The 25,941-nt window shown below is 39.8% G+C and overlaps 1 protein-coding gene across 4 annotated transcripts in view; it reads right to left on the bottom strand.

Moving 5' to 3' along the window:
• The window catches only part of LOC127489251 (ankyrin repeat domain-containing protein 26), a 235,550-nt gene that overhangs the window by 118,887 nt on the left and 90,722 nt on the right, over positions 1 to 25,941 (bottom strand). For all 4 annotated transcript variants that reach the window (XM_070056031.1, XM_070056032.1, XM_070056030.1 and 1 more), the window contains 11 exons: positions 24,477 to 24,600; positions 23,361 to 23,416; positions 21,211 to 21,340; positions 20,814 to 20,872; positions 8,929 to 8,965; positions 8,506 to 8,564; positions 6,882 to 6,992; positions 4,928 to 5,051; positions 3,829 to 3,884; positions 1,750 to 1,867; positions 1,353 to 1,411 (listed from right to left, as the gene is read on the bottom strand). In XM_070056031.1, the coding sequence (XP_069912132.1) occupies positions 1,353 to 1,411; positions 1,750 to 1,867; positions 3,829 to 3,884; positions 4,928 to 5,051; positions 6,882 to 6,992; positions 8,506 to 8,564; positions 8,929 to 8,965; positions 20,814 to 20,872; positions 21,211 to 21,340; positions 23,361 to 23,416; positions 24,477 to 24,600 (933 nt within the window). The remainder of the gene's footprint in view (positions 1 to 1,352; positions 1,412 to 1,749; positions 1,868 to 3,828; positions 3,885 to 4,927; positions 5,052 to 6,881; positions 6,993 to 8,505; positions 8,565 to 8,928; positions 8,966 to 20,813; positions 20,873 to 21,210; positions 21,341 to 23,360; positions 23,417 to 24,476; positions 24,601 to 25,941) is intronic.

Below are 25,941 nucleotides of genomic sequence, written 5' to 3'. Positions count from 1 at the left end.
GCCAACCCGGGAAGAACCAGCAGCAAACCCGGGGAGGGCCGAGCAGACAAAAAGAACAGCGCAGGGTCCTGTGTCGTTCCCCCACGAAGACGGGGAGCGACAGTTATGAATATTGCTAGCATGAAGTTACTCAGTATTTTACATTTAAAATGTCTTATGTTTATCAAAACACAGCTAAATCAAAATGATGAAATCTTTACTTAATATATACTAAATCAATCTTCTGTATATAAAGATAATTGAAAATCAATCTTGACGTGAATGGAATGGGAGAGAAAGCAGGAGATGGGAGGGTTGCAGGTGGGAGGGAAGTTATTGGGGGGGGGGGAGCCCTTGTAATCCATAAACTGTACTTTGGAAATTTATATTTACTAAATAAAAGTTTAAAAAATGCCATATGATCTAGCAATCCCACTTCTGCTTATACACCTAAAGACAGGAAAGCACTGTATCAAGGATATCTGTACACCACCATATTATAGTTGCACTGTTCATAAAAGCAAAAAGAGGAATCAAAGCGCACTTCTAAAGATGAATGAACAGAAAAAGTGCAGCACAGGTATCCAATGTAATAGTATTCAGTCATTTGAAAAAATGAAATTCTGCCATTTGCAGCAAAATGAATGCAACTGGAGGGCATGATGTGGGGGAAAAGAAGCTGGACGCAGAAAAACAAGTATCTCATGTTTTCCCTTAAAAGAGGCAGCTTAAATCGAAAAATGAAGATGAAAAGGCAAATAAGGCAGAAATGCTTGTGTGTTTCGATACTGCTGCAAATGTCGTCTTGATAAGCTTTGTTTTATACCTTTGTCAAGCTCGTGGTTAAGAATATTATGCTACTATAGATTCAATGATCTGGGATTACTTTGAAATTTATTGCAGATAAGTGAAATAGTCCTTTTTCCATTTCATTATTGTCTTTGGCCTTGTCTATATTCCTACTTTACTAGGCCTTTTTTTGCTTTTAACTTGAAGAACCAAGTATTTACAGGAGCCATGGAATGTAATGTAGACAAAGGACATAGAGTGAAGCAGAGAAGGGGTAAAGTGAGAGGAAGCAGGGTGGGAGGCACAGAAGGAGAGGGATGGAGGACAAAGGCACATCATTATACTCTTAGAATTCCATGAGCTCTATGGAGCCTAAAACACTAAAAAGATATAGAGAGACTCCAGAAGATATGGATACCATAGTTATCATTGTAGTTGTGAAGTCTATTTGTCTTCACAGCTTCTTCAAACAGATGATAATATTAAATGATATTAAAACTAGCTGCCCAGGCTTCAAGCAAACACCAATTTTGTTTTAACAAGACTGAAATCAGGTATTTCCAAATCACAAGAAGACACACTACCTTCGAATTCCTTGGTGAGTTGCTGTCTTCAGGATCTCTTTGGGAGGTAGACTCCTTACCTACAAATGCAGTAACAGATCAACTAGTGAGAACATTTATTCACATGGAAACAATTTACATAAAGGCGTGTCTCTCTCCATTCATGACTATTGCAATGAAATGAATATTTCAATGAAATAAAAGGAATGGTAAGGATGAATTTCAGAACATTTAATATTTCAATGAAATAAAAGGAATAGTAAGGATGAATTTCAGAGGGTTGAAGCTGTTTCAGGAAGAAGTTGGTTATATTAAAAAAAGCCAAAGAAAACCCTCAACATACATGGATATCCAATTCAGAGCTACTCATTTCTCTTCATTGTATTTCAATAGTAAGTTTTGATAGATATGCACTCACTACGTTTGTTATCTTTGTCCAATCCGTGATCAGAGTTCATAATTAGCTGGTGTGGATCAACTTGAGTGATGAAAAAACATTTTTTACTCTTCTTACCCGCTACAGCTGACGTTCCTGCCTACAGAACAATAAAACACAAATTCAACACATATATCCAATTTCTCAACCCCTCAGCTACTCATTCAGTGAGACAGGATTTACTATGGGTATCAAGTCATAGGCCCAGTCCTTGAAAAATCTAAGCATATAAACAAACAGCAGATTCTACCCCATGTTCAGCTAGAGGTAGACATGGGAAAATACAACAGGAAAGTATAAACCACTATTTCTGCCACTGAAGTCAATACAGTTGAAGAAAAGGCAGAAAAGAGAATCCTCAATTCAGTCTTGCAAGGTCAGGAAATACTGCTTAATTTCTGGCCAAGAGTTAGAATTGGGTACAAAACGAAGACAGAAAGCCATCCGAGGTGTGAGGTAGATAGCTCATCTGACTTCTTCACCACTGGGCCAAGAGTTTAGCTCCTAATTCTTTTTTCCTAGGTTCTAAAGGCAAGAGAGTTGGCTGAAGACAGCCTCAAAATCTCTCCTTTACGTAGCTTCAGATAAGTAAGGGGAAGCTTGTATTACATAGGTACTAGGTATCCCACTCTCTCCCAGATAAGAAATATCGTCAAGAATATATGAACAAACAACAAATCTAGCTCAGAAATCGACACAGCACCTCAACAGATCTGTCTCAAAAGAAGCCTCTCAGCTTAAAAAACACACATATCCTAAAGGAAGTCACCGAATGCAGTGATCTCTTTGCTTTAACTTGTATGCATATTTTAGAGTTTACTGTTGTTTTTTTTTTTACATTGGCTACCACAGATGCTCATTACACCTACGTGGGCATTAAATACTGGCATATTTTATGAATGTGGTATATGGCATGCCAAAAGGCTATATCATCTTTCCAACGTACTGTAGCTAAAATGACAGTGCAACATACTAATATGTGTTATGACTTAAACAAAGTTAGTGATACCACTATACTGCTTAAACCTAAGAGCTCTGAACATAGCTACCTCACTCTCTTGTTGTCACAGTAAGAAAAAACATTTTAACTTATGTTAGTATGTACATATTTACCAAAAGGATAGTCCAAATTCATCCAATTCTATTTATCTCTATTTATAAAACACCACCAAAGTGGTTGTCCTCCCACAAATTTACTACTTCGCATGTTATACCTTGCTCTAAATGTTACTACTTGTGTATCTCAGCTGCTATTCCAAAGATGTTAAGAATGCACTGAAACACAGGTATTAGGTTTTCAACTTGCAAGTTGTGGAAATAACACATCAATTTTGGTATCTAAAAATCTCATCAGCATGACAAGACATCTATAGATATACTGGAATCAGATGTCTGGTGTTACATTCTAAAACAATTTTCTTTTTTTGTTGTTGTTGATAAATATAATTTGCAGAGCAAATTTACTTCTTTATATTACCCAGGTCCTATTTATGTGTTTTGAAGTATGCTACAATTGTCACACTAAATAAGTCATGTAGAACTGTAGAAGACTACTAAAGTAGCAGGGCAATAGTTACAACATAATGCATTACTAATTGTTTGATGAAAACAAAGAAATCAGAGAGTCTATGCACACAGATGAAAAAGAAGAGCCACCCCAGTACTCAGTAGGCCCCTGCCCCAGTGGCTCATGCTGTGCAGGACACCAGCATGCAATATGAAAAATTCCAGGGTTCCATTACCGACCCCTGTGCAGGAACCCAGCTTCCTGCAAACGTGCAATCAGGGAGCGAGTCAATGATGTCTCAAGCTCTTGGGCCCCAGACACCCATGAGGGACACCTTCGTTGAGTTTCAAACTCCTGACATCTGCATTTGGCCTGGCTCTGTTCACGGCATCACAAACATTTGGCAGGTGATCTCTCGGTGTCTGCCTCACTTGTGTCTTTACTATCTCTCTTGATAAAGTGGTGGCAGAAAAAACAAGCACTCTTTTCTATATTTAACCATCGATTAATATAATACTCACATATAAAAGTCACAAGAAAACAAGGGACAGTACCTCAGACTTTAAGGAGTATTTTAATGGCTCATCATCTGGTCTGAAGCCAGGCATATCTATAAAACATAGGCAGAGTTGTACTCATGAGAACATATGTCAACCGTTGTTTTTTTTTTTAGTATATTTTAATTTATTTGAAAGAGTTACACCAAGAGAGAGAGAGGGTGGGGGGAGAGACAGAGGTCTTCCATCCACTGGTTCACTGCCTATTGGCTGCAACAGCAAGAGCTATGCCAATCTGCAACAGGAGCCAGGAGCTTCTTATGGGTCTCCAATGTGGGCATGTGGGCATGTGGGTGCAGTGGCCCAAGGTCTTGCATCATCTTCTACTTTCCCAGGCCATAGCAGATATCTGGATGGGAAGTAGAACAGCTGGCACTTGAACCAGTGCCCATATGAGATGCCAGCACTGCAGGCGGGGGCTTTACCCACTACACCACATCGCCAGCCCCAACTGTTGCTTTTAAAAATTTACGCATTCAGCTGAGTTCATCAATAATATACTAAAATTAAAGTAACAGCAATAAAGAATTTCAGCTAGAGGGCCAGTGCTGTGGCATAGCAGGTAAAGCCACGGCAATTCAGCAATGGCATACCATATGGCTACGGGTGCAAGTTCCAGTGGCCCCACTTCTGATCCAGCTCTCTGCTAATGTACCTGGGTGAGCAATACAAGATAGCCTGTCTTTGGCCCCTTGCACACACATGGGAGACCCAGATGACGCTTCTGGATCCTGGCTTTGGCCTGACCCAGTCCTGCCCATTGTGGCCATTTGGGAAGTGAACCAGCAGATGCAAGACCTCTCTCTCTCTCTCTCTGTCTCTCTTGCACACACTCTCCTCTCTCTCTCTCTCACACACACACACACACACACACACACTCTGCCTCTATGCCTCTGACTCCACCTCTCCCTCTCTCTATCTCTTACTGATAAAAAAATAAATTAAAAAAAAAGAATTTCTGCTTGTTCAATCAGCACTTTAAACCAGGTTGAGCTGGACATAGAAACAAATAGCAAAAGAAAAATCATCAAAATAATGGAAATCATTTCAGTTGAGACATTAGTACTTAAACAGTGTTTCATTGATAGATACTGACCAATAGTTTTATCTTCTGGCACTCCAGCAATACCAGATAATGTGTCCTTTGCATGCTCTTGGGCACTTAGACTGACAGCCACATCCTTTTCAGTATCTCCACTTGATGCCATTGATGCTTTTCTCTACAGAAAGAAATAATGCCACAAATTCAGCAAACATTCATTCACGTGCTCAGACAAACAGGAAGACGTTTGCTGTGCTTGGGAAGCAATAGGCGCGCTCAAACAATGAGCTAAATATAAGGAAAGAAGACAGATTCTATCCTGTAGACTAGGGGCAAATTGACCTCTGTCGAACAAAGAACAGAAAACCAGAATTCCTCATTTTCAACTATCGCAGTCAGTAAATTACATTGAGGGTAGGATGACAGAATCTTCAGCATGACTTTGAAAACTCAGCAAAGTCTGTAGGGTTAGGAACACATTTAGTACGGCAGAGAAAATGCAGGGGCAAAGCATGATGGGCCTTCTAAACAGAGCAGTGTGAACAAAAGGAGGAGGCAAAACATGGCAAATGAGGGTTAATAAAGTAAGGAAGTAAAATGGCCAACATATTATTGAAACTGAGAGAGACAGGTGCAGCATGTATCCAAGACCAAACCATGAATGCCTATGGCATGCTGGAATCGGAGCTCGGCAGCAATGGGCTCCATCTTTCTCATTCACCATTTGGTCAATGCAGAAGAATATTTATAGTTACGCTAGTACTAACATATCTATCATAAACATGTTGAATTCATTAAATTTTCCAAGATAGCCTGTGTTTATTAAAGACACCATTTAAACAGGCTTTATTTTCCCAAAAGAAAAATGAATGATTACTCATGTTTTACCTCATGCTGAAATGCCATTACGTTCTGATTAACAATGGCATTTTGATTCATTATGCTTTTATTTGGAATTCTAAGCACATAGAAATGGCAGTCCAAATATTTCTCTCAAAATCTCATTCAGATGAACAGGTGGCATTAGATATCACAAAATAATGTTATTCACATTGGTGGAGCTAAAATAAACTTTTAATTTTCAAGATATAGCTAGTTTCCAAACCAAAACTGATTCCTTATCTCTCTCAGGCCTACTTTATTATTGTCTACGTTTAACTACACCAACGGAGTCACACACATGTGTAGATCTTCTCTAACGTGGCAGTGCACTGTTTACAATGCACTACTAACTTTATGATGGAAATAAATCATACAAGGCAGGCGTGAGAAAGGAAACTCAAACCTTCCTCTTTGTAGTCACTTGCCACAGTGGCTCGGATGCTAAGTGGGACAACAGCATACAATATTTCAGGGTTACTTTACTGATTCCTGCTTCTCTCCCTCGCATCTTACTGAGGCATATGCAAGGAAGAAATAGGTAGTGACTCAAGCTGTTGTGTCCCTGGCTCTCATGGGAGGCCTGGGTTTAGTTTCTGACTCCTTTCACCTGGAATAGGCCTGGCAGGCATCTGGCCGGTATACTGTCTGTGTGTGTCTGCACACGCATCTTTCTTATCTTTCTCTCTGCCTTTGAAATAATTTTTAAAAGGCAAAAAAAGGAGCAACCACACCTTTACACATCTCAGCATCAATTAATGCTCACATTTCAAAGTCACAAGAAAGTAAAAGGCAATAGCGCAGATTTGGAAGTGGATTCCAGACGTTCATCTTCTGATCTGGAGGTAGCCACTGGATTTACAAAACCTAATCACAGCCCCTTGAATGAGAACATGTATTTCTATGAAGTTTATAGGTAAATCCACAATCTACCACCATTCAGGAATATTGCAATAAAATGACAGTAGTGGCAATAAAGTGCAGAATGTAGAAACTATTGCAATAGGGAGATACGTAGCATATACATAAAGCTAAAGAAAATGCAAAAGGAAATGAATGTCAAAATGGGACCTACACTTCCCAGTTTAAACAGCAGCAATGATACCGTGATTCATTAAAATATACTGACCTCTTTGGCTATCCTTGCCCAACTACATGACAGGAAATAATCCAGAATATCTCCTTCTGGGACACCTCCAGTGGCAGCACGACCTTCACCCTTTCCACTTGATGTTTCTTCCTAAGCCAAAAATTAATTAATTAATTAATTAATACTAAAGCAAAACAAGCAATCCAGAAACTCAGCAAACAATCAGTGGCTCCATCACTAAGATACAGTTTAATCTGCTTGTTAATTCCTAGGCACATTTCCTCCAGAAAGATAAATATATAAACAGAGGTATTTTCTACCCTATGCTAAGTGGGAGCAGATACATAGGAAAACAAAGAATAGGAGCATATAATTCATCACTTCTACCACTGAGGTAAAAAAAAATAAGCTACAGTAAAGGCTGACTTGAAACAAGACCCACAGCTTTCAGCATATACAAAAACTCAATTCAAAATGGATCAAGGAACTAAACTTAATACCTGAGGGTATCAAGGTACTACAGGAAAACCTAAGAGAAATGCTGTGAGGCATTGGCCTAGGCAAATACTTTTTGGATAAGACTCTCAAAGCACTGGTGCTAAAAACACAAACAGGCAGACAGGACTGAATCAAGCTAAGAAGAGTCTGCCTATCAAAGGAAGCTGTGCATCTAATTTATCTTCTATTCTATTAACTCATTTTCAGAGGGTATAAAGAGCTCAGGAAACTTAACAACAACAAAGCAAACAATCTCAGGAAGAAACAGGTACAGGAAAGAACAGGTATTATTCAAAGGACGAAATACAAATGGTCAACAGACACATGAAAACATGCTCAGGGAAAAGCAAATAAACAACATAATGAGGTATCACTTCTCTCCAGTAAGAACAGCTGTTAGCCAAAATCAAAGAATAACAAAAGCTGCTGAAGTGGTGTAGCCAAATTCAGTAGTGGTAGGAACACAAATCGGTATAGCCGTTAAGGAAAACAACACAGAGATTCTGTAGAAAACGAAAAATGGATCTACCATGTGACCCAGTTCTCCAACACTCGGGAATGCATCCAAAGAAAGCGAAACGGCATATGAGACTGGTACCTGCATTCTCATGTTAAGAGTAGCACAAGTCACAGTAGTAAAGGGATGAAGTCAGCCTTTGAGCTCCATCAACTAATGACTGCACAATGTTACATGCTGAACTATCACTCAGCCATAAACTATGAATTACTGATATTTGGAGCAAAACATGGAACTGGAGATCATTATTCTAAGTGAAGTAAGCCACCCAGAAACACAAATACTACGTTTTCATTTATTTGTAAAAGTAAATTTATAGAGAGCACAAAGTTGTGTGGCTATCATATGATCTGATATATATAATTAGAAGTATTGTGACACTGAGTTATTGTATTACACAACAATATATTCCTCTGCTTCACAAAATGATCAATGAATACCTCATTAGGTAACATTATTATCCATTTTCAAAAAAAGAGTGCATACATGTATACCTGTAATATATACATAAGATGTGACTGTGGCAAAATGTAAAAGAACCTGTTGAATCTTAAAGCTAAAAAAAATGTATAAAAACATTCAAAAGGCTGAAGAAACACACACCACTTTTATGTCTTAATGTCATTGAAACCTTGCATGGACAAGTACCTCAGAATCCCACGGTGATTCTACAGCTTCATCACTTATTCCGGAGATAGGCACTGCAACTACAAAATGTAGTAAGCGATCGACTAAGAAGAATATTTATGAAATGTACAGACACACGCAATTCATCTCTCTCTCCACTCATAAGTAACTGGAGAAGCCAAAGGTAATACTGAGAAGGTGCTTTAGAGGACTGAGCAGTTTTAGGGAAAATGTCAGAAATATTAAAGCAAAACAAAACAAAACTCCCAAAACAAAGGTAAAATAAAATGGATGTAGGATTTCATTTAACACAACGTTGATGTTTCATTTAGCAGTAACGTTGAAAAAGAAGAACATACATACACTCAAGGACCGCTTCTACTACCTCAGGGGATCAGTCTCTACTAACTTGCATGCCTAGAAATTGGTTAAGTGGGGCAATACCTTCTTCCCTCTTTAGAGGTTCTGCAGAGGATTCCTCCTATAGAAAACAAGGAACCACAAATTTAGCACACATACACATTCAATTACTCAACTACTCACTAAGACAAACATTTACTGTGTCTATCAAATCATAGGCACCGCCTAACGAAGACAGGCATGTACACAGAGGCGCATTCTACTCTAGGCTTCCATTGGGGTATATATACATACAGAGGAAAACAATGAAAAGGAAATTAAGATTCACTGATTCTACTACTGACGTGATAAATGAAGAGGTTACAGAAGAAGCTGGAATTACAGAAGCTTCAGTTCAGCCGTGACAGTTTACAAAACAGGACAAGGCCACAGCCGTATATTTAAAGTACACAAAGTACAGGGGGATTGTGTGTAGGGTCTTCTGAGAGAGGCTGCAGGAACAGAATGATGAGACAGAAAACAACACGACAAATGAGGGTAAGAAAGTAAGAAGGTAACATTACAACACATTGCTTGGGACTGGGATAGAGTTACTGTAGAGAATCAGGGTCAAGCTGCAACTGGCATGTGGTATGCTACAATCTGAACACTTTTCTGTACAAGACTCCATAGAATCATGGCTCAATACTCTAGTCATGAATATAATTTAGAAAGGCCAATCTGGCAGGATGTTCAGATGCATGCAATGCATTCTCTGAAGCATTTCTCAGATTTGAGAGCCTCCGGAGACTTAGCAGTCACATCTAGAAGACGACTTATGGTACAGGAGCAGAAAAAAAATCACTCCAGGTAATGATGGCTGGTCTAAAAGATAAATGAATACAATAAGCTAAAATTGTATAAGCAAATTTTTGTAATCATGGACTAAATCCTGATATTTTGGAAGTGAAAAAAGGGGCAAACTATCATGAGTTTCTCATGGAAAATGACAATTATCAATCATTTTATCAAGGATCTAAACTGTAACTCTTTTTCTATGTAGTTCTGTCATGTTGCTGTAACATGCAGTCATAAATTTCAGAAAAGACTTATGTCAATGCAACCTATTGGAGATACTGAAATAGGAGATGGTAAAACATACATCTAAACATTTTCAAGGTCAGAAGTGCCAAGGAGATGCCAGAGTAATGAAGAATCCTTTTCTGTACCACGAAGATTTCAGACAGATATCCAAAAACGTTCAGCATTAAGTTCAATCTGGTTTCCTTGTTTTTTAGTTAATTACAGTTTTGAGCCTTCAAAACTAAAAGTACGTAATAAGAAAAGGGGAGGGGGGTTATAGATCCATAGACATAGACCTAGACCTAGCCATAGAAATAGTCATAGACATAGACATATAGACACAGATATAGATACAGACATCAACAAAAGTATAAACATAGACGACAGAATCAGAGGGAGAGCAAAAGTGAGAGATCAGACAGAATCTTAGAGAGGGTTTCATTATTCATATTTCTGCAAAGTCCAGTCTAGCATTTTGTAAAATCAGGAGCAGGGGACTCAGTTTCTCCCAATGGGTAGCAAAGAATGAATTATTAATCCATGGAAGCCTGTCAGGGGGCCTCCTGGCTGAAAGTTAGAATTAGGCACAGGAAAAAGACAGAAGCCATGCTAGGTGTGAGGTAGATAGCTCATCTGACTTCTTCACCACTGGGCCAAGAGTTTAGCTCCTAATTCTTTTTCCTAGGTTGGAAAGGCAAGAGAGTTGGCTGAAGCAAATGTCAAGACAGCCTCAAAACCTCTCCTTTACGTAGCTTCAGATAAGTAAGGGGAAGCTTGTATTACATAGGTATCCCACTCTTTCTCAGATAAGAAATATTCTCAAGTATATTTGAAGAAGCAACTGTGTGTACTGATGGTCCTCTCCCACTTACTGTTGTATGATTATTCAGAATTTCTCTACAGACAAACCCCACTACCTGCAAAAGTTGAGGGGCCTTTTTCCTGGTCTTGGCTGGGATCAGATTTAAACCACGCCCATCAAACAATCCACACAAGGGTCCAGAGACGCCCCTCATTTCCTCTCCTTTATGAAATCCTCTCATTACTGGTTAATGCCACTCTTAGTATCACTGGTTGCTATTCTCACCCTGACTTGTGTACTACAGTGTCTGTTTAAATGTTTACAGCAGGTTATAATGGAATGAACCAAGGCCTTCAGCAAGCAGTCAACCAGATGCTTCTCCATCCATACATGCCTGTCCCTGCGGAGCCCCAAGAAACCCCCAACAGGCCCCTGTAGATGACATCCCCAGTCAGCAGGAAGTAGCCAGAGAGACTCATCATCGCCCCCTTTCCTATCATCAAAAGGTAGGGATGATAGCTTTGGGATCCGCATGGAAGGAAGGCTTACACTTCCGGGAATGGAGAGGCCTACTTCCGGGTAAGAAAGTCCTTGTCAAGGTCCCTGCGGGTGCCTAAAGCTCAACCAATGACAATCAGACCCACCTCAAACTTTTAGTCCCACGCCCTGAATCTATAAAAGGAGCTCTCCCAATCCGACAAGCAACTTCCCCTGGCCCCCGCTCTGTTGCTCTGTTGGGACCAGGGAACCTCGCCCAGGAGCGGAACCCAAACAAAAGCCTGTAAATTAATCGATTCATCTGCCTGGGAAGATCTGTTACGCGCTGGACACATTACAGATGGTGCCGAACCCGGGAGCTGAGATTACAGAAATGGGCACAGCACTTCAACAGACCATTCTCAAAGAGACACAAATGGCAATGAACATAAAAGTATGTTCAACATCACCATCCATCAGGGAAATGCATATCAGTGCCTCAAAGAGATATCACACCACCCCTTCTCAAGATAGCGAAAATGTTTATCTGCCTGTCTTATGTAAGTAGCTGTCTCTCAAGTAACTTTATACCTTCAAGCAAACACCAATTTTGTTTGAACATCACTGAAATCAGATATTTCCAACTCACAAGAAGACACACTACCTTCGAATTCCTTGGTGAGTTGTTGTCTTCAGGATCTCTTTGGGAGGTAGACTCCTTACCTACAAATGCAGTAACAGATCAACTAGTGAGAACATTTATTCACATGGAAATAATTTACATAAAGGCGTGTCTCTCTCCACTCATGAATATTGCAATGAAACGAATATTTCAATGAAATAAAAGGAATAGTAAGGATGAATTTCAGAGGGTTGAAGCTGTTTCAGGAAGAAGTTGGTTATATTAAAAAAAGCCAAAGAAAACCCTCAAAATAAATGAATATCCAATTCAGAGCTACTCATTTCTCTTCATTGTATTTTAATAGTAAGTTTTGATAGATATGCACTCACTACGTTTGTTATCTTTGTCCAATCCGTGATCAGAGTTCATAATTGGCTGTTGTGGAGCAACTTGAGTGATGAAAAAACATTTTTTACTCTTCTTGCCCGCTAGAGTTGACGTTCCTTCCTACAGAACAATAAAATACAAATTCAACACATATATCCAATTTCTCAACCCCTCAGCTACTCATTCAGTGAGATAGGATTTACTATGTGTATCAAGTCATAGGCCCAGTCCTTGAAAAATCTAAGCATATACACAAAGAGCAGATTCTACCCCATGTTCAGCTAGAGGTAGACATGGGAAAATAGAATAGGAAAGTATAAACCACTATTTCTGCCACTGAAGTCAATACAGTTGAAGAAAAGGCAGAAAAGAGAATCCTCAATTCAGTCTTGCAAGGTCAGGAAATACTGCTTAATTTCTGGCCAAGAGTTAGAATTGGGTACAAAACGAGGACAGAAAGCCATCCGAAGTGTGAGGTAGATAGCTCATCTGACTTCTTCACCACTGGGCCAAGAGTTTAGCTCCTAATTCTTCTTTCCTAGGTTCTAAAGGCAAGAGAGTTGGCTGAAGCAAATGTCAAGACAGCCTCAAAACCTCTCCTTTACGTAGCTTCAGATAAGTAAGGGGAAGCTTGTATTACATAGGTACTAGGTATCCCACTCTCTCCCAGATAAGAAATATCGTCAAGAATATATGAACAGAGGGCGGAGCCAAGATGGCGGAATAGTGAGGGCGCGCACCGATAGTTCGGGAAAATTTAGTTTAATAAAAGGGGAGTTACGATAGCCTCAGAAAAAAGAACCAGGAAAATATTGCAGAGGAAACTCTTCTGGATCGAGTGGCTGTGAATCGGAGGACCTACTGGGAGAACAAGGTCGCCCACCGCGCGGAAGCCGAGCCGCAGGAGCCGCGGGTGCCGCGGAAGCCACAGGGTCTGCGCGCCAGTGCATGAAGGGGACTGCATGCCACACAGACAATAGCGGGGAGAGTTGGGACGTCCAGGGCTCCGAGTCCACACATCGGCGCTGGAAGGGGAGGTGAGCTTAATAACCCGAGACATTGGCGGGGAAACGGGGGTCAGAATCTAGAGGGGGGCCGGAAAGTGCAGCAAACTCACTACCGGAAAGAAGGAAAAAAAAAGCTTGGGGGTTTCTCTTTCCCCTAACCTTGCAAAGCTTGCAAGGCTCCAAGGCTTGAAGAATTCACAAGAGACAAAGAGCAGGCCCCCTCTCTGGATTTACATATCAACAGGGGAGAGCTAAGGAACTGAGTCACTACAATTCAGTAGCGTAAGCAACCCAGTGGGAGTCCAGAGGAGCCTACACAGACTCTTTGGGTAGAAGCCAGAGACTGGAAGCTAAATACCATCAATTCTGCACAGCCGTGCCGTGCGGTATTACTTACCCCCTGATAAATAAAATAAATAAATAAATAAATAGAGATTTACCATGCATGACCTGAGGGTGTCACCTTTGCACACCCTTAACCAGGAAGAACCAAGCAGAGCTCTCAGGCCACACCCATCTCAAGCCTCCAAGGCTCCTCCAACAGTAGGCAGTCCACTTAACACGGACATAGTATAAAATAAAAAAAAATTTAAAAAAAATTTAAAAAAAAAGTACAGTGACGAAAGAAGAATTAACTATGCCAAGCAACAAACACAGAAATCGAGGGAACAAGATCAACGATGACACTATGATGCCTCCAAATAAACAAAACACCCCAAACCAAGATTATGAAGATGATGAGATAGAAGAAATGCAAGATACGGATTTCAAAAAATTTATGATAAGAACATTTTGAAGTTTTCAAAAGCAAATCCTTGAACTACAGAAATCCTTATTGGACAGGATTGAAAATCTCTCTCGTGAAAATGAAATTTTAAGGAAGAATCAAAATGAAACTCAGAAACTAGTAGAACAGGAAAGTGTGATAGTGAAGAGAAATCAAAATGAAATGAAGAGCTCAATAGATCAAATGACAAACACATTAGAAAGCCTTAAAAACAGAATGGGTGAAGCAGAAGAGAGAATATCGGACTTAGAAGATAGAGCACAGGAAAACATACAGTCAAACCAAAGAAAAGAAGAGGAAATTAGAAATCTAAAAAATATTGTTGGGAATCTACAGGATACTATTAAAAAAACCAACATTCGAGTTCTAGGAGTTCCTGAAGGCATGGAGAGAGAGAAAGGATTAGAAGGCCTTTTTAATGAGATACTAGCAGAGAACTTTCCAGTTTTGGAGAAGGACAGAGATATCCTAGTACAGGAAGCTCATAGAACCCCCAATAAACATGACCAAAAGAGATCCTCACCACGACACATGGTAATTAAACTTACCACAGTGAAACATAAAGAAAAGATCCTAAAATGTGCAAGAGAGAAACGTCAGATTACTCTCAGAGGATCTCCAATCAGACTCACAGCAGACTTCTCATCAGAAACACTACAGGCTAGGAGGGAATGGCGAGACATAGCACAGGTGCTAAGAGAGAAAAATTGCCAGCCCAGAATATTATATCCTGCTAAGCTCTCATTTGTGAATGAAGGTGAAATAAAGATCTTTCATAGCAAACAGATTGAAAGACTTTGTGGCGACTCGTCCGGTCCTGCAAAAGATACTTAAAGACGTGCTACACTCAGAAACACAGAAACACGGCCATCAATATGAAAGAAGGGAAAGGAAGAACACCTACCAGTAAAAGAGCATGGGAAGCTCAAAGCATATACTAGAAAATATCTCCGGGAAAATGGCAGGGCAAAGTCACTATGTATCAATAGTCACATTAAACATTAATGGTCTGAATTCTTCAGTTAAAAGACACCGTTTGGCTGATTGGCTCAAAGAACACAACCCAACTATTTGTTGCCTACAAGAAACACATCTCTCTAACAAAGAGGCATGCAGACTGAAAGTGAAAGGTTGGAAAAAGATATTCCATGCCAACAGAAACCAAAAAAAAAGCAGGTGTAGCCATATTAATATCAGACAAAATAAACTTTAATACAAAAACTGTTAAGACAGACAAAGAGGGACACTATATAATGATTAAGGGTTCAATTCAACAGGAAGATGTAACTATTATAAATGTATATGCACCTAATTACAGGGCACCGGTCTATTTAAAAGATATGTTAAGGGACTTAAAGGGAGATTTAGATTCCAATACAATAGTACTGGGGGACTTCAATACTCCACTCTCAGAAATAGACAGATCATCCGGACAGAAGATCAACAAGGAAACAGCAGATTTAATTGACACTATTGCCCAAATGGATCTAACAGATATCTACAGAACTTTCAACCCTACATCTACAGACTTCACATTATTCTCAGCAGTTCATGGAACCATCTCTAGGACTGATCACATACTAGGCCATAAAGCAAGTCTCAGCAAATTCAAAAGAATTAGAATCATACCATGCAGCTTCTCAGACCACAGCGGAATGAAGCTGGAAACTAGCAACACAGGAAACCCCAGAAAGTATGCAAACACATGGAGACTGAACAACATGCTCCTGAATGAACACTGGGTCATTCAAGAAATCAAAAGAGAAATCAAAAACTTTCTGGAAGTAAATGAAGACAACAACACAACATATCAAAACTTAAGGGATACAGCAAATTTATAGCAATAGGTGCCTATATCAAGAAATTGGAAAGGTACCAAATAAATCAGCTTTCAGTGCATCTCAAGGACCTAGAAAAACTGCAGCAAACCAAACCCAAATCTAGTAGGAGAAGAGAAATAATTAAAACCAGAGAAGAAATTAACAGGATTGAATCCAAAAAAAAAAAAAACACTACAAAAAATCAGCCAAGCGAGAAGCTGGTTTTTTGAAAAAATAAACAAAATTGACACCCCATTGGCCCAACTAACTAATAAAAGAAGAGAAAAGACCCAAATCAATAAAATCAGAGATGAAAAAGGAAACATAACAACAGATATCACAGAAATAAAAAGAATCATCAGAAATTACTACAAGGACCTGTATGCCAGCAAACAGGAAAATCTATCAGAAATGGATAGATTCCTGGACACATGCAATCCACCAAAATTGAACGATGAAGACATAGAAAACCTAAATAGACCCATAACTGAAACAGAAATTGAAACAGTAATAAAGGCCCTCCCAACAAAGAAAAGCCCGGGACCAGATGGATTCACTGCTGAATTCTATCTGACATTTAAAGAACTGACTCCAATTCTTCTCAAACTATTCAGAACAATCGAAAAAAAGGGAATCCTCCCAAATTCTTTCTACGAAGCCAGCATCACCTTAATCCCTAAGCCAGAGAAAGATGCAGCAGTGAAAGAAAATTACAGACCAATATCCCTGATGAACATAGATGCAAAAATCCTCAATAAAATTCTGGCCAATAGAGTACAACAACACATCAGGAAAATCATCCACCCAGACCAAGTGGGATTCATCCCTGGTATGCAGGGATGGTTCAACATTCGCAAATCAATCAATGTGATTCACCACATTAACAGACTGCAAAAGAAAAACCATATGAATATCTCAATTGATGCAGAGAAAGCATTTGATAAAATTCAACACCCTTTCATGATGAAAACTCTAAGCAAATTGGGTATAGAAGGAACATTCCTCAATATAATCAAAGCAATTTATAAAAAACCCACAGCCAGCCTCTTGAATGGGGAAAAGTTGGAAGCATTTCCACTGAAATCTGGCACCAGGCAGGGATGCCCATCTCACCACTGCTATTTAACATAGTTCTGGAAGTTTTAGCCAGAGCCATCAGACAAGAAAAAGAAATCAAAGGAATACAAATCAAGAAGGAAGAAGTCAAACTATCCCTCTTTGCAGACGATATGATTCTTTACTTAGAGGATCCAAAGAACTCTACTAAGAGACTATTGGAACTCATAGAAGAGTTTGGCAAAGTAGCAGGGTATAAAATCACTGCACTAAAATCAACAGCCTTTGTATACACAGACAATGCCATGGCTGAGGAAGAACTTCTAAGATCAATCCCATTCACAATAGCTACAAAAGCAATCAAATACCTTGGAATAAACTTAACCAAGGACGTTAAAAGATCTCTACGATGAGAATTACAAAACCTTAAAGAAAGAAATAGAAGAGGATACCAAGAAATGGAAAAATCTTCCATGCTCATGGATTGGAAGAATCAATAGCATCAAAATGTCCATTCTCCCAAAAGCAATTTATAGATTCAATGCAATACCAATCAAGATACCGAAGACCTTCTTCTCAGATCTGGAAAAAATGGTGCTGAAATTTATATGGAGGCACAAGAGATCTCGAATAGCTAAAGCAATCTTGTACAACAAAAACAAAGCCGGAGGCATCACAATACCAGATTTCAGGACATACTACAGGGCAGTTGCAATCAAAACAGCATGGTACTGGTACAGAAACAGATGGATAGACCAATGGAACAGAATTGAAACACCAGAAATCAGTTCAAACATCTACAGCCAACTTATATTTGACCAAGGATCTAAAACCAATTCCTGGAGCAAGGACAGTCTATTCAATAAATGGTGCTGGGAAAACTGGATTTCCATGTGCAGAAGCATGAAGCAAGACCCCTACCTTACACCTTACACAAAAATCCACTCAACGTGGATTAAAGACCTAAATCTACGTCCTGACACCATCACGTTATTAGAGAACATTGGAGAAACCCTTCAAGATATTGGCACAGGCAAAGAGTTTCTGGAAAAGACCCGGGAGGCACAGGCAGTCAAAGCCAAAATCAACTATTGGGATTGCATCAAATTGAGAAGTTTCTGTACTGCAAAAGAAACAGTCAGGAAAGTGAAGAGACAACCGACAGAATGGGAAAAAATATTTGCAAACTATGCAACAGATAAAGGGTTAATAACCAGAATCTACAAAGACATCAAGAAACTCCACAAAAACAAAACCAACAACCCACTTAAGAGATGGGCCAAGGACCTCAATAGACATTTTTCTAAAGAGGAAATCCAAATGGCCAACAGGCACATGAAAAAATGTTCTAAGATCACTAGCAATCAGGGAAATGCAAATCAAAACCACAGTGAGGTTTCACCTCACCCCGGTTAGAATGGTTCACATTCAGAAATCTACCAACAACAGATGCTGGTGAGGATGTGGGGAAAAAGGGACACTAACCCACTGTTGGTGGGAATGCAACCTGGTCAAGCCACTATGGAAGTCAGTCTGGAGATTTCTCAGAAACCTGAAGATAGCCCTACCGTTCGACCCAGCCATCCCACTGCTTGGAATTTACCCAAAGGAATTTAAATTGGCAAACATAAAATCGGTCTGCACCCTAATATTTAGCGCAGCAGAATTCATAATAACCAAGACCTGGAACCAACCTAAATGCCCATCAACGGTAGACTGGATAAAGAAATTATGGGATATGTATTCTTTAGAATACTATACCGCAGTAAGAAACAACGAAATCCAGTCATTTGCAACAAAATGGAGGAATCTGGAACACATCATGCTGAGTGAAATAAGCCAATCCCAAAGGGACAAATACCATATGTTCTCCCTGATCGGTGACAACTGACTGAACACCAAAAAGGAAACCTGAAGTGAAATGGACACTATGAGAAACAGTGACTTGATCAGCATAGCCCTGACTGTTAATGAACAATTTAATACATTATCCCTCTTAGTATTTTTTTTGTCCGTTCTACTTAATATGACTGGTTTAATTCTGTAATTATCACACAGTTATTCTTTTTTTTTTTTTTTTTGACAGGCAGAGTGGACAGTGAGAGAGAGAGAGACAGAGAGAAGGGTCTTCCTTTGCCGTTGGTTCACCCTCCAATGGCCGCCGCGGCCGACGCGCTGCGGCTGGCGCACCGTGCTGATCCGATGGCAGGAGCCAGGAGCCAGGTGCTTTTCCTGGTCTCCCATGGGGTACAGGGCCCAGGCACCTGGGCCATCCTCCACTGCACTCCCTGGCCACAGCAGAGAGCTGGCCTGGAAGAGGGGCAACCGGGACAGAATCCGGCGCCCCGACAATGACTAGAGCCCGGTGTGCTGGCGCTGCTAGGCGGAGGATTAGCCCAGTGAGCCGCGGCGCCGGCCACACAGTTATTCTTAAATGTTGAAAATTAACTGAAATGTGATCCCTGTTAAACATAAGAGTGGGAATAAGAGAGGGAAGAGATGTATAATTTGGGACATGCTCAAGCTGACTTGCCCCAAATGGTAGAGTTAGAAACATACCAGGGGATTCCAATTCAACCCCATCAAGGTGGCATGTACCAATGCCATCTCACTATTCCAAGTGATCAATTTCAGTTCACAAGTGATCATAATGAAAGGACTAAGAGTCAAAGGGAGCACATAAACAAGTCTAGTACCTGCTAACACTAACCGATAGAATAAATAAAGGGGACATTGATCCAACATGGGAAGTGAGATACTCAGCAGACTCATAGAATGGCAGATGTCCTAAGTAGCACTCTGGCCTCAGAATCAGCCCTAAAGGCATTCGGATCTGGCTGAAGAGCCCATGAGAGTATTTCAGGCATGGAAAGCCAAGACACTCTGGCAAAAGATCTCTGTGAGTGAGATCCCAGTGGAGAGAACAGGTCTTCAAAGAAGGAGGTACCTTTCTCTGAAGGGAGGAGAGAACCTCCACTTTGACTATGACATTGTCTAAACAAGATAAGAGTCGGAGAACTCAGAGGGATTCCATAGCCTCGGAAACTCATGACTGGTCCATAGGGAGATTACTGATGCCATAGACAGGAGTGTCAATTGGTAAAGTCAACAACAGGAGTCACTGTGCACTTACTCCTCATGTAGGATCTCTGTCCTTAATGTGCTGTACATTGAGATTTAATGCTCTAACGAGTACTCAAACAATATATTTCACTTTGTGTTTCTATGGGGGTGCAAACTGTTGAAATCTTTACTTAATGTATACTAAACTGATCTTCTGTAAAAAAAAAAAAGAAAGAAAAAAAAAGAAAGAAATTATCAATTCCCAACTTGACTCTCACTGGGATTAAACATGACAATACGTCTGATCTGATTTCATCATCATTTAAAAAAATCATCTATTATTTTTCACTTTATGTTTCTGTGGGGGAGCAAACTATTGAAATCCTTACTTAATGTATACTAAGCTGATCTTCTGTATATTAAGATAATAAAAAATGAATCTTGATGTGAACGGAAGGGGAGAGGGAGTGGGACAGGGGAGGGTTGTGGGTGGGAGGGACGGTATGGGGGGGAAGCCACTGTAATCCATAAGTCGTACTTTGGAAATTTATATTCATTAAATAAAAGTTAAAAAAAAAGAATATATGAACAAACAACAAATCTAGTTCAGAAATGGACACAGCACCTCAACAGACCTGTCTCGAAATAAGAGAGAGAAATGGCAATAAATATGACAGTATGTTCAACATCACCAACCACCAGGGAAATGCATATCAATGCCTCAAAGAGGTATCACACCACCCCTTCTCAAGATAGCGAAAATGTTTCTCTGCCTGTTTTATGTAAGTAGCTGTCTCTCAAGTAACTTTGTACCTTCAAGCAAACACCAATTTTGTTTTAACATCACTGAAATCAGGTATTTCCAAATCACAAGAAGACACACTACCTTCGAATTCCTTGGTGAGTTGCTGTCTTCAGGATCTCTTTGGGAGGTAGACTCCTTACCTACAAATGCAGTAACAGATCAACTAGTGAGAACATTTATTCACATGGAAACAATTTACATAAAGGCGTGTCTCTCTCCATTCATGACTATTGCAATGAAATGAATATTTCAATGAAATAAAAGGAATGGTAAGGATGAATTTCAGAACATTTAATATTTCAATGAAATAAAAGGAATAGTAAGGATGAATTTCAGAGGGTTGAAGCTGTTTCAGGAAGAAGTTGGTTATATTAAAAAAAGCCAAAGAAAACCCTCAACATACATGGATATCCAATTCAGAGCTACTCATTTCTCTTCATTGTATTTTAATAGTAAGTTTTGATAGATATGCACTCACTACGTTTGTTATCTTTGTCCAATCCGTGATCAGAGTCCATCTCATATTTATTAATTGGCTGTTGTGGAGCAACTTGAGTGATGAAAAAACATTTTTTACTCTTCTTACCCGCTAGAGCTGACGTTCCTGCCTACAGAACAATAAAATACAAATTCAACACATATATCCAATTTCTCAACCCCTCAGCTACTCATTCAGTGAGACAGGATTTACTATGTGTATCAAGTCATAGGCCCAGTCCTTGAAAAATCTAAGCATATACACAAAGAGCAGATTCTACCCCACGTTCTTTCAGTTAAGCATATACACAAAGAGCAGATTCTACCCCATGTTCAGCTAGAGGTAGACATGGGAAAATACAACAGGAACATATAAACCACTATTTCTGCCACTGAAGTCAATACAGTTGTAGAAAAGGCAGAAAAGAGAATCCTCAATTCAGTCTTGCAAGGTCAGGAAATACTGCTTGATTTCTGGCCGAGAGTTAGAATTGGGTACAAAATAAGGACAGAAAACCATCTGAGGTGTGAGGTAGATAGCTCATCTGACTTCTTCACCACTGGGCCAAGAGTTTAGCTCCTAATTCTTTTTTCCTAGGTTCTAAAGGCAAGAGAGTTGGCTGAAGCGAATGTCAAGACAGCCTCAAAACCTCTCCTTTACGTAGCTTCAGATAAGTAAGGGGAAGCTTGTATTACATAGGTACTAGGTATCCCACTCTCTCCCAGATAAGAAATATCGTCAAGAATATATGAACAAACACCAAATCTAGCTCAGAAATCGACACAGCACCTCAACAGATCTGTCTCAAAAGAAGCCTCTCAGCTTAAAAAACACACATATCCTAAAGGAAGTCACCGAATGCAGTGATCTCTTTGCTTTAACTTGTATGCATATTTTAGAGTTTACTGTTTTGTTTTTTTTTTACATTGGCTACCACAGATGCTCATTACACCTACGTGGGCATTAAATACTGGCATATTTTATGAATGTGGTATATGGCATGCCAAAAGGCTATATCATCTTTCCAACGTACTGTAGCTAAAATGACAGTGCAACATACTAATATGTGCTATGACTTAAATAAAGTTAGTGATACCACTATACTGCTTAAACCTAAGAGCTCTGAATATAGTTACCTCACTCTCTTGTTGTCACAGTAAGAAAAAACATTTTAACTTATGTTAGTATGTACATATTTACCAAAAGGATAGTCCAAATTCATCCAATTCTATTTATCTCTATTTATAAAACACCACCAAAGTGGTTGTCCTCCCACAAATTTACTACTTCGCATGTTATACCTTGCTCTAAATGTTACTACTTGTGTATCTCAGCTGCTATTCCAAAGATGTTAAGAATGCACTGAAACACAGGTATTAGGTTTTCAACTTGCAAGTTGTGGAAATAACACATCAATTTTGGTATCTAAAAATCTCATCAGCATGACAAGACATCTATAAATATACTGGAATCAGATGTCTGGTATTACATTCTAAAACAATTTTCTTTTTTTGTTCTTGTTGATAAATATAATTTGCAGAGCAAATTTACTTCTTTATATTACCCAGGTCCTATTTATGTGTTTTGAAGTATGCTACAATTGTCACACTAAATAAGTCATGTAGAACTGTAGAAGACTACTAAAGTAGCAGGGCAATAGTTACAACATAATGCATTACTAATTGTTTGATGAAAACAAAGAAATCAGAGAGTCTATGCACACAGATGAAAAAGAAGAGCCACCCCAGTACTCAGTAGGCCCCTGCCCCAGTGGCTCAGATGCTGAGCAGGACACCAACATGCAATATGAAAAATTCCAGGGTTCCATTACCGACCCCTGTGCAGGAACCCAGCTTCCTGCAAACATGCAATCAGGGAGCGAGTCAATGATGTCTCAAGCTCTTGGGCCCCAGACACCCATGAGGGACACCTTCGTTGAGTTTCAAACTCCTGACATCTGCATTTGGCCTGGCTCTGTTCACGGCGTCACAAACATTTGGCAGGTGATCTCTCGGTGTCTGCCTCACTTACGTCTTTACTATCTCTCTTGATAAAGTGGTGGCAGAAAAAACAAGAACTCTTTTCTATATTTAACCATCGATTAATATAATACTCACATATAAAAGTCACAAGAAAACAAGGGACAGTACCTCAGACTTTAAGGAGTATTTTAAAGGCTCATCATCTGGTCTGAAGCCAGGCATATCTATAAAACATAGGCAGAGTTGTACTCATGAGAACATTTGTCAACCGTTGCTTTTTTTTTTTAAATATATTTTAATTTATTTGAAAGAGTTACACCGAGAGAGAGAGAGAGAGAGAGAGAGAGAAAGGTCTTCCATCCACTGGTTCACTCCCTATTGGCTGCAACAGCAAGAGCTATGCCAATCTGCAACAGGAGCCAGGAGCTTCTTATGGGTCTCCAATGTGGGCATGTGGGCATGTGGGTGCAGTGGCCCAAGGTCTTGCATCATCTTCTACTTTCCCAGGCCATAGCAGATATCTGGATGGGAAGTAGAACAGCTGGCACTTGAACCAGTGCCCATATGAGATGCCAGCACTGCAGGCGGGGGCTTTACCCACTACACCACATCGCCAGCCCCAACTGTTGCTTTTAAAAATTTACGCATTCAGCTGAGTTCATCAATAATATACTAAAATTAAAGTAACAGCAATAAAGAATTTCAGCTAGAGGGCCAGTGCTGTGGCATAGCAGGTAAAGCCACGGCAATTCAGCAATGGCATACCATATGGCTACGGGTGCAAGTTCCAGTGGCCCCACTTCTGATCCAGCTCTCTGCTAATGTACCTGGGTGAGCAATACAAGATAGCCTGTCTTTGGCCCCTTGCACACACATGGGAGACCCAGATGACGCTTCTGGATCCTGGCTTTGGCCTGACCCAGTCCTGCCCATTGTGGCCATTTGGGGAGTGAACCAGCAGATGCAAGACCTCTCTCTCTCTCCAGCAGATGCAAGACCTCTCTCTCTCTCTCTCTGTCTCTCTTGCACACACTCTCCTCTTTCTCTCTCTCTCACACACACACACTCTGCCTCTATGCCTCTGACTCCACCTCTCCCTCTCTCTATCTCTTTCTGATAAAAACATAAATTAAAAAAAAAGAATTTCTGCTTGTTCAATCAGCACTTTAAACCAGGTTGAGTTGGACATAGAAACAAATAGCGAAAGAAAAATCATCAAAATAATGGAAATCATTTCAGTTGAGACATTAGTACTTAAACAGTGTTTCACTGATAGATACTGACCAATAGTTTTGTCTTCTGGCACTCCAGCAATACCAGATAATGTGTCCTTTGCATGCTCTTGGGCACTTAGACTGACAGCCACATCCTTTTCAGTATCTCCACTTGATGCCATTGACGCTTTTCTCTACAGAAAGAAATAATGCCACAAATTCAGCAAACATTCATTCACGTGCTCAGACAAACAGGAAGACGTTTGCTGTGCTTGGGAAGCAATAGGCGCGCTCAAACAATGAGCTAAATATAAGGAAAGAAGACAGATTCTATCCTGTAGACTAGGGGCAAATTGACCTCTGTCGAACAAAGAACAGAAAACCAGAATTCCTCATTTTCAACTATCGCAGTCAGTAAATTACATTGAGGGTAGGATGACAGAATCTTCAGCATGACTTTGAAAACTCAGCAAAGTCTGTAGGGTTAGGAACACATTTAGTACGGCAGAGAAAATGCAGGGGCAAAGCATGATGGGCCTTCTAAACAGAGCAGTGTGAACAAAAGGAGGAGGCAAAACATGGCAAATGAGGGTTAATAAAGTAAGGAAGTAAAATGGCCAACATATTATTGAAACTGAGAGAGACAGGTGCAGTATGTATCCAAGACCAAACCATGAATGCCTATGGCATGCTGGAATCAGAGCTCGGCAGCAATGGGCTCCATCTTTCTCATTCACCATTTGGTCAATGTAGAAGAATATTTATAGTTATGCTAGTACTAACATATCTATCATAAACATGTTGAATTCATTAAATTTTCCAAGATAGCCTGTGTTTATTAAAGACACCATTTAAACAGGCTTTATTTTCCCAAAAGAAAAATGAATGATTACTCATGTTTTACCTCATGCTGAAATGCCATTACTTCTGATTAATAATGGCATTTTGATTCATTATGCTTTTATTTGGAATTCTAAGCACATAGAAATGGCAGTCCAAATATTTCTCTCAAAATCTCATTCAGATGAACAGGTGGCATTAGATATCACAAAATAATGTTATTCACATTGGTGGAGCTAAAATAAACTTTTAATTTTCAAGATATAGCTAGTTTCCAAACCAAAACTGATTCCTTATCTCTCTCAGGCCTACTTTATTATTGTCTACGTTTAACTACACCAACGGAGTCACACACATGTGTAGATCTTCTCTAACGTGGCAGTGCACTGTTTACAATGCACTACTAACTTTACGATGGAAATAAATCATACAGGGCAGGCGTGAGAAAGGAAACTCAAACCTTCCTCTTTGTAGTCACTTGCCACAGTGGCTCGGATGCTAAGTGGGACAACAGCATACAGTATTTCAGGGTTCCTTTATTGATTCCTGCTTCTCTCCCTCGCATCTTACTGAGGCATATGCAAGGAAGAAATAGGTAGTGACTTAAGCTGTTGTGTCCCTGGCTCCCATGGGAGGACTGGGTTTAGTTTCTGACTCCTTTCACCTGGAATAGGCCTGGCAGGCATCTGGCCGGT

The sequence above is a fragment of the Oryctolagus cuniculus genome, chromosome 13, assembly GCF_964237555.1.
Source record: "Oryctolagus cuniculus chromosome 13, mOryCun1.1, whole genome shotgun sequence".
NCBI classification, from domain to species: Eukaryota; Metazoa; Chordata; class Mammalia; order Lagomorpha; family Leporidae; genus Oryctolagus; species Oryctolagus cuniculus.
This window is presented reverse-complemented; position numbering and strand designations above follow the sequence as displayed.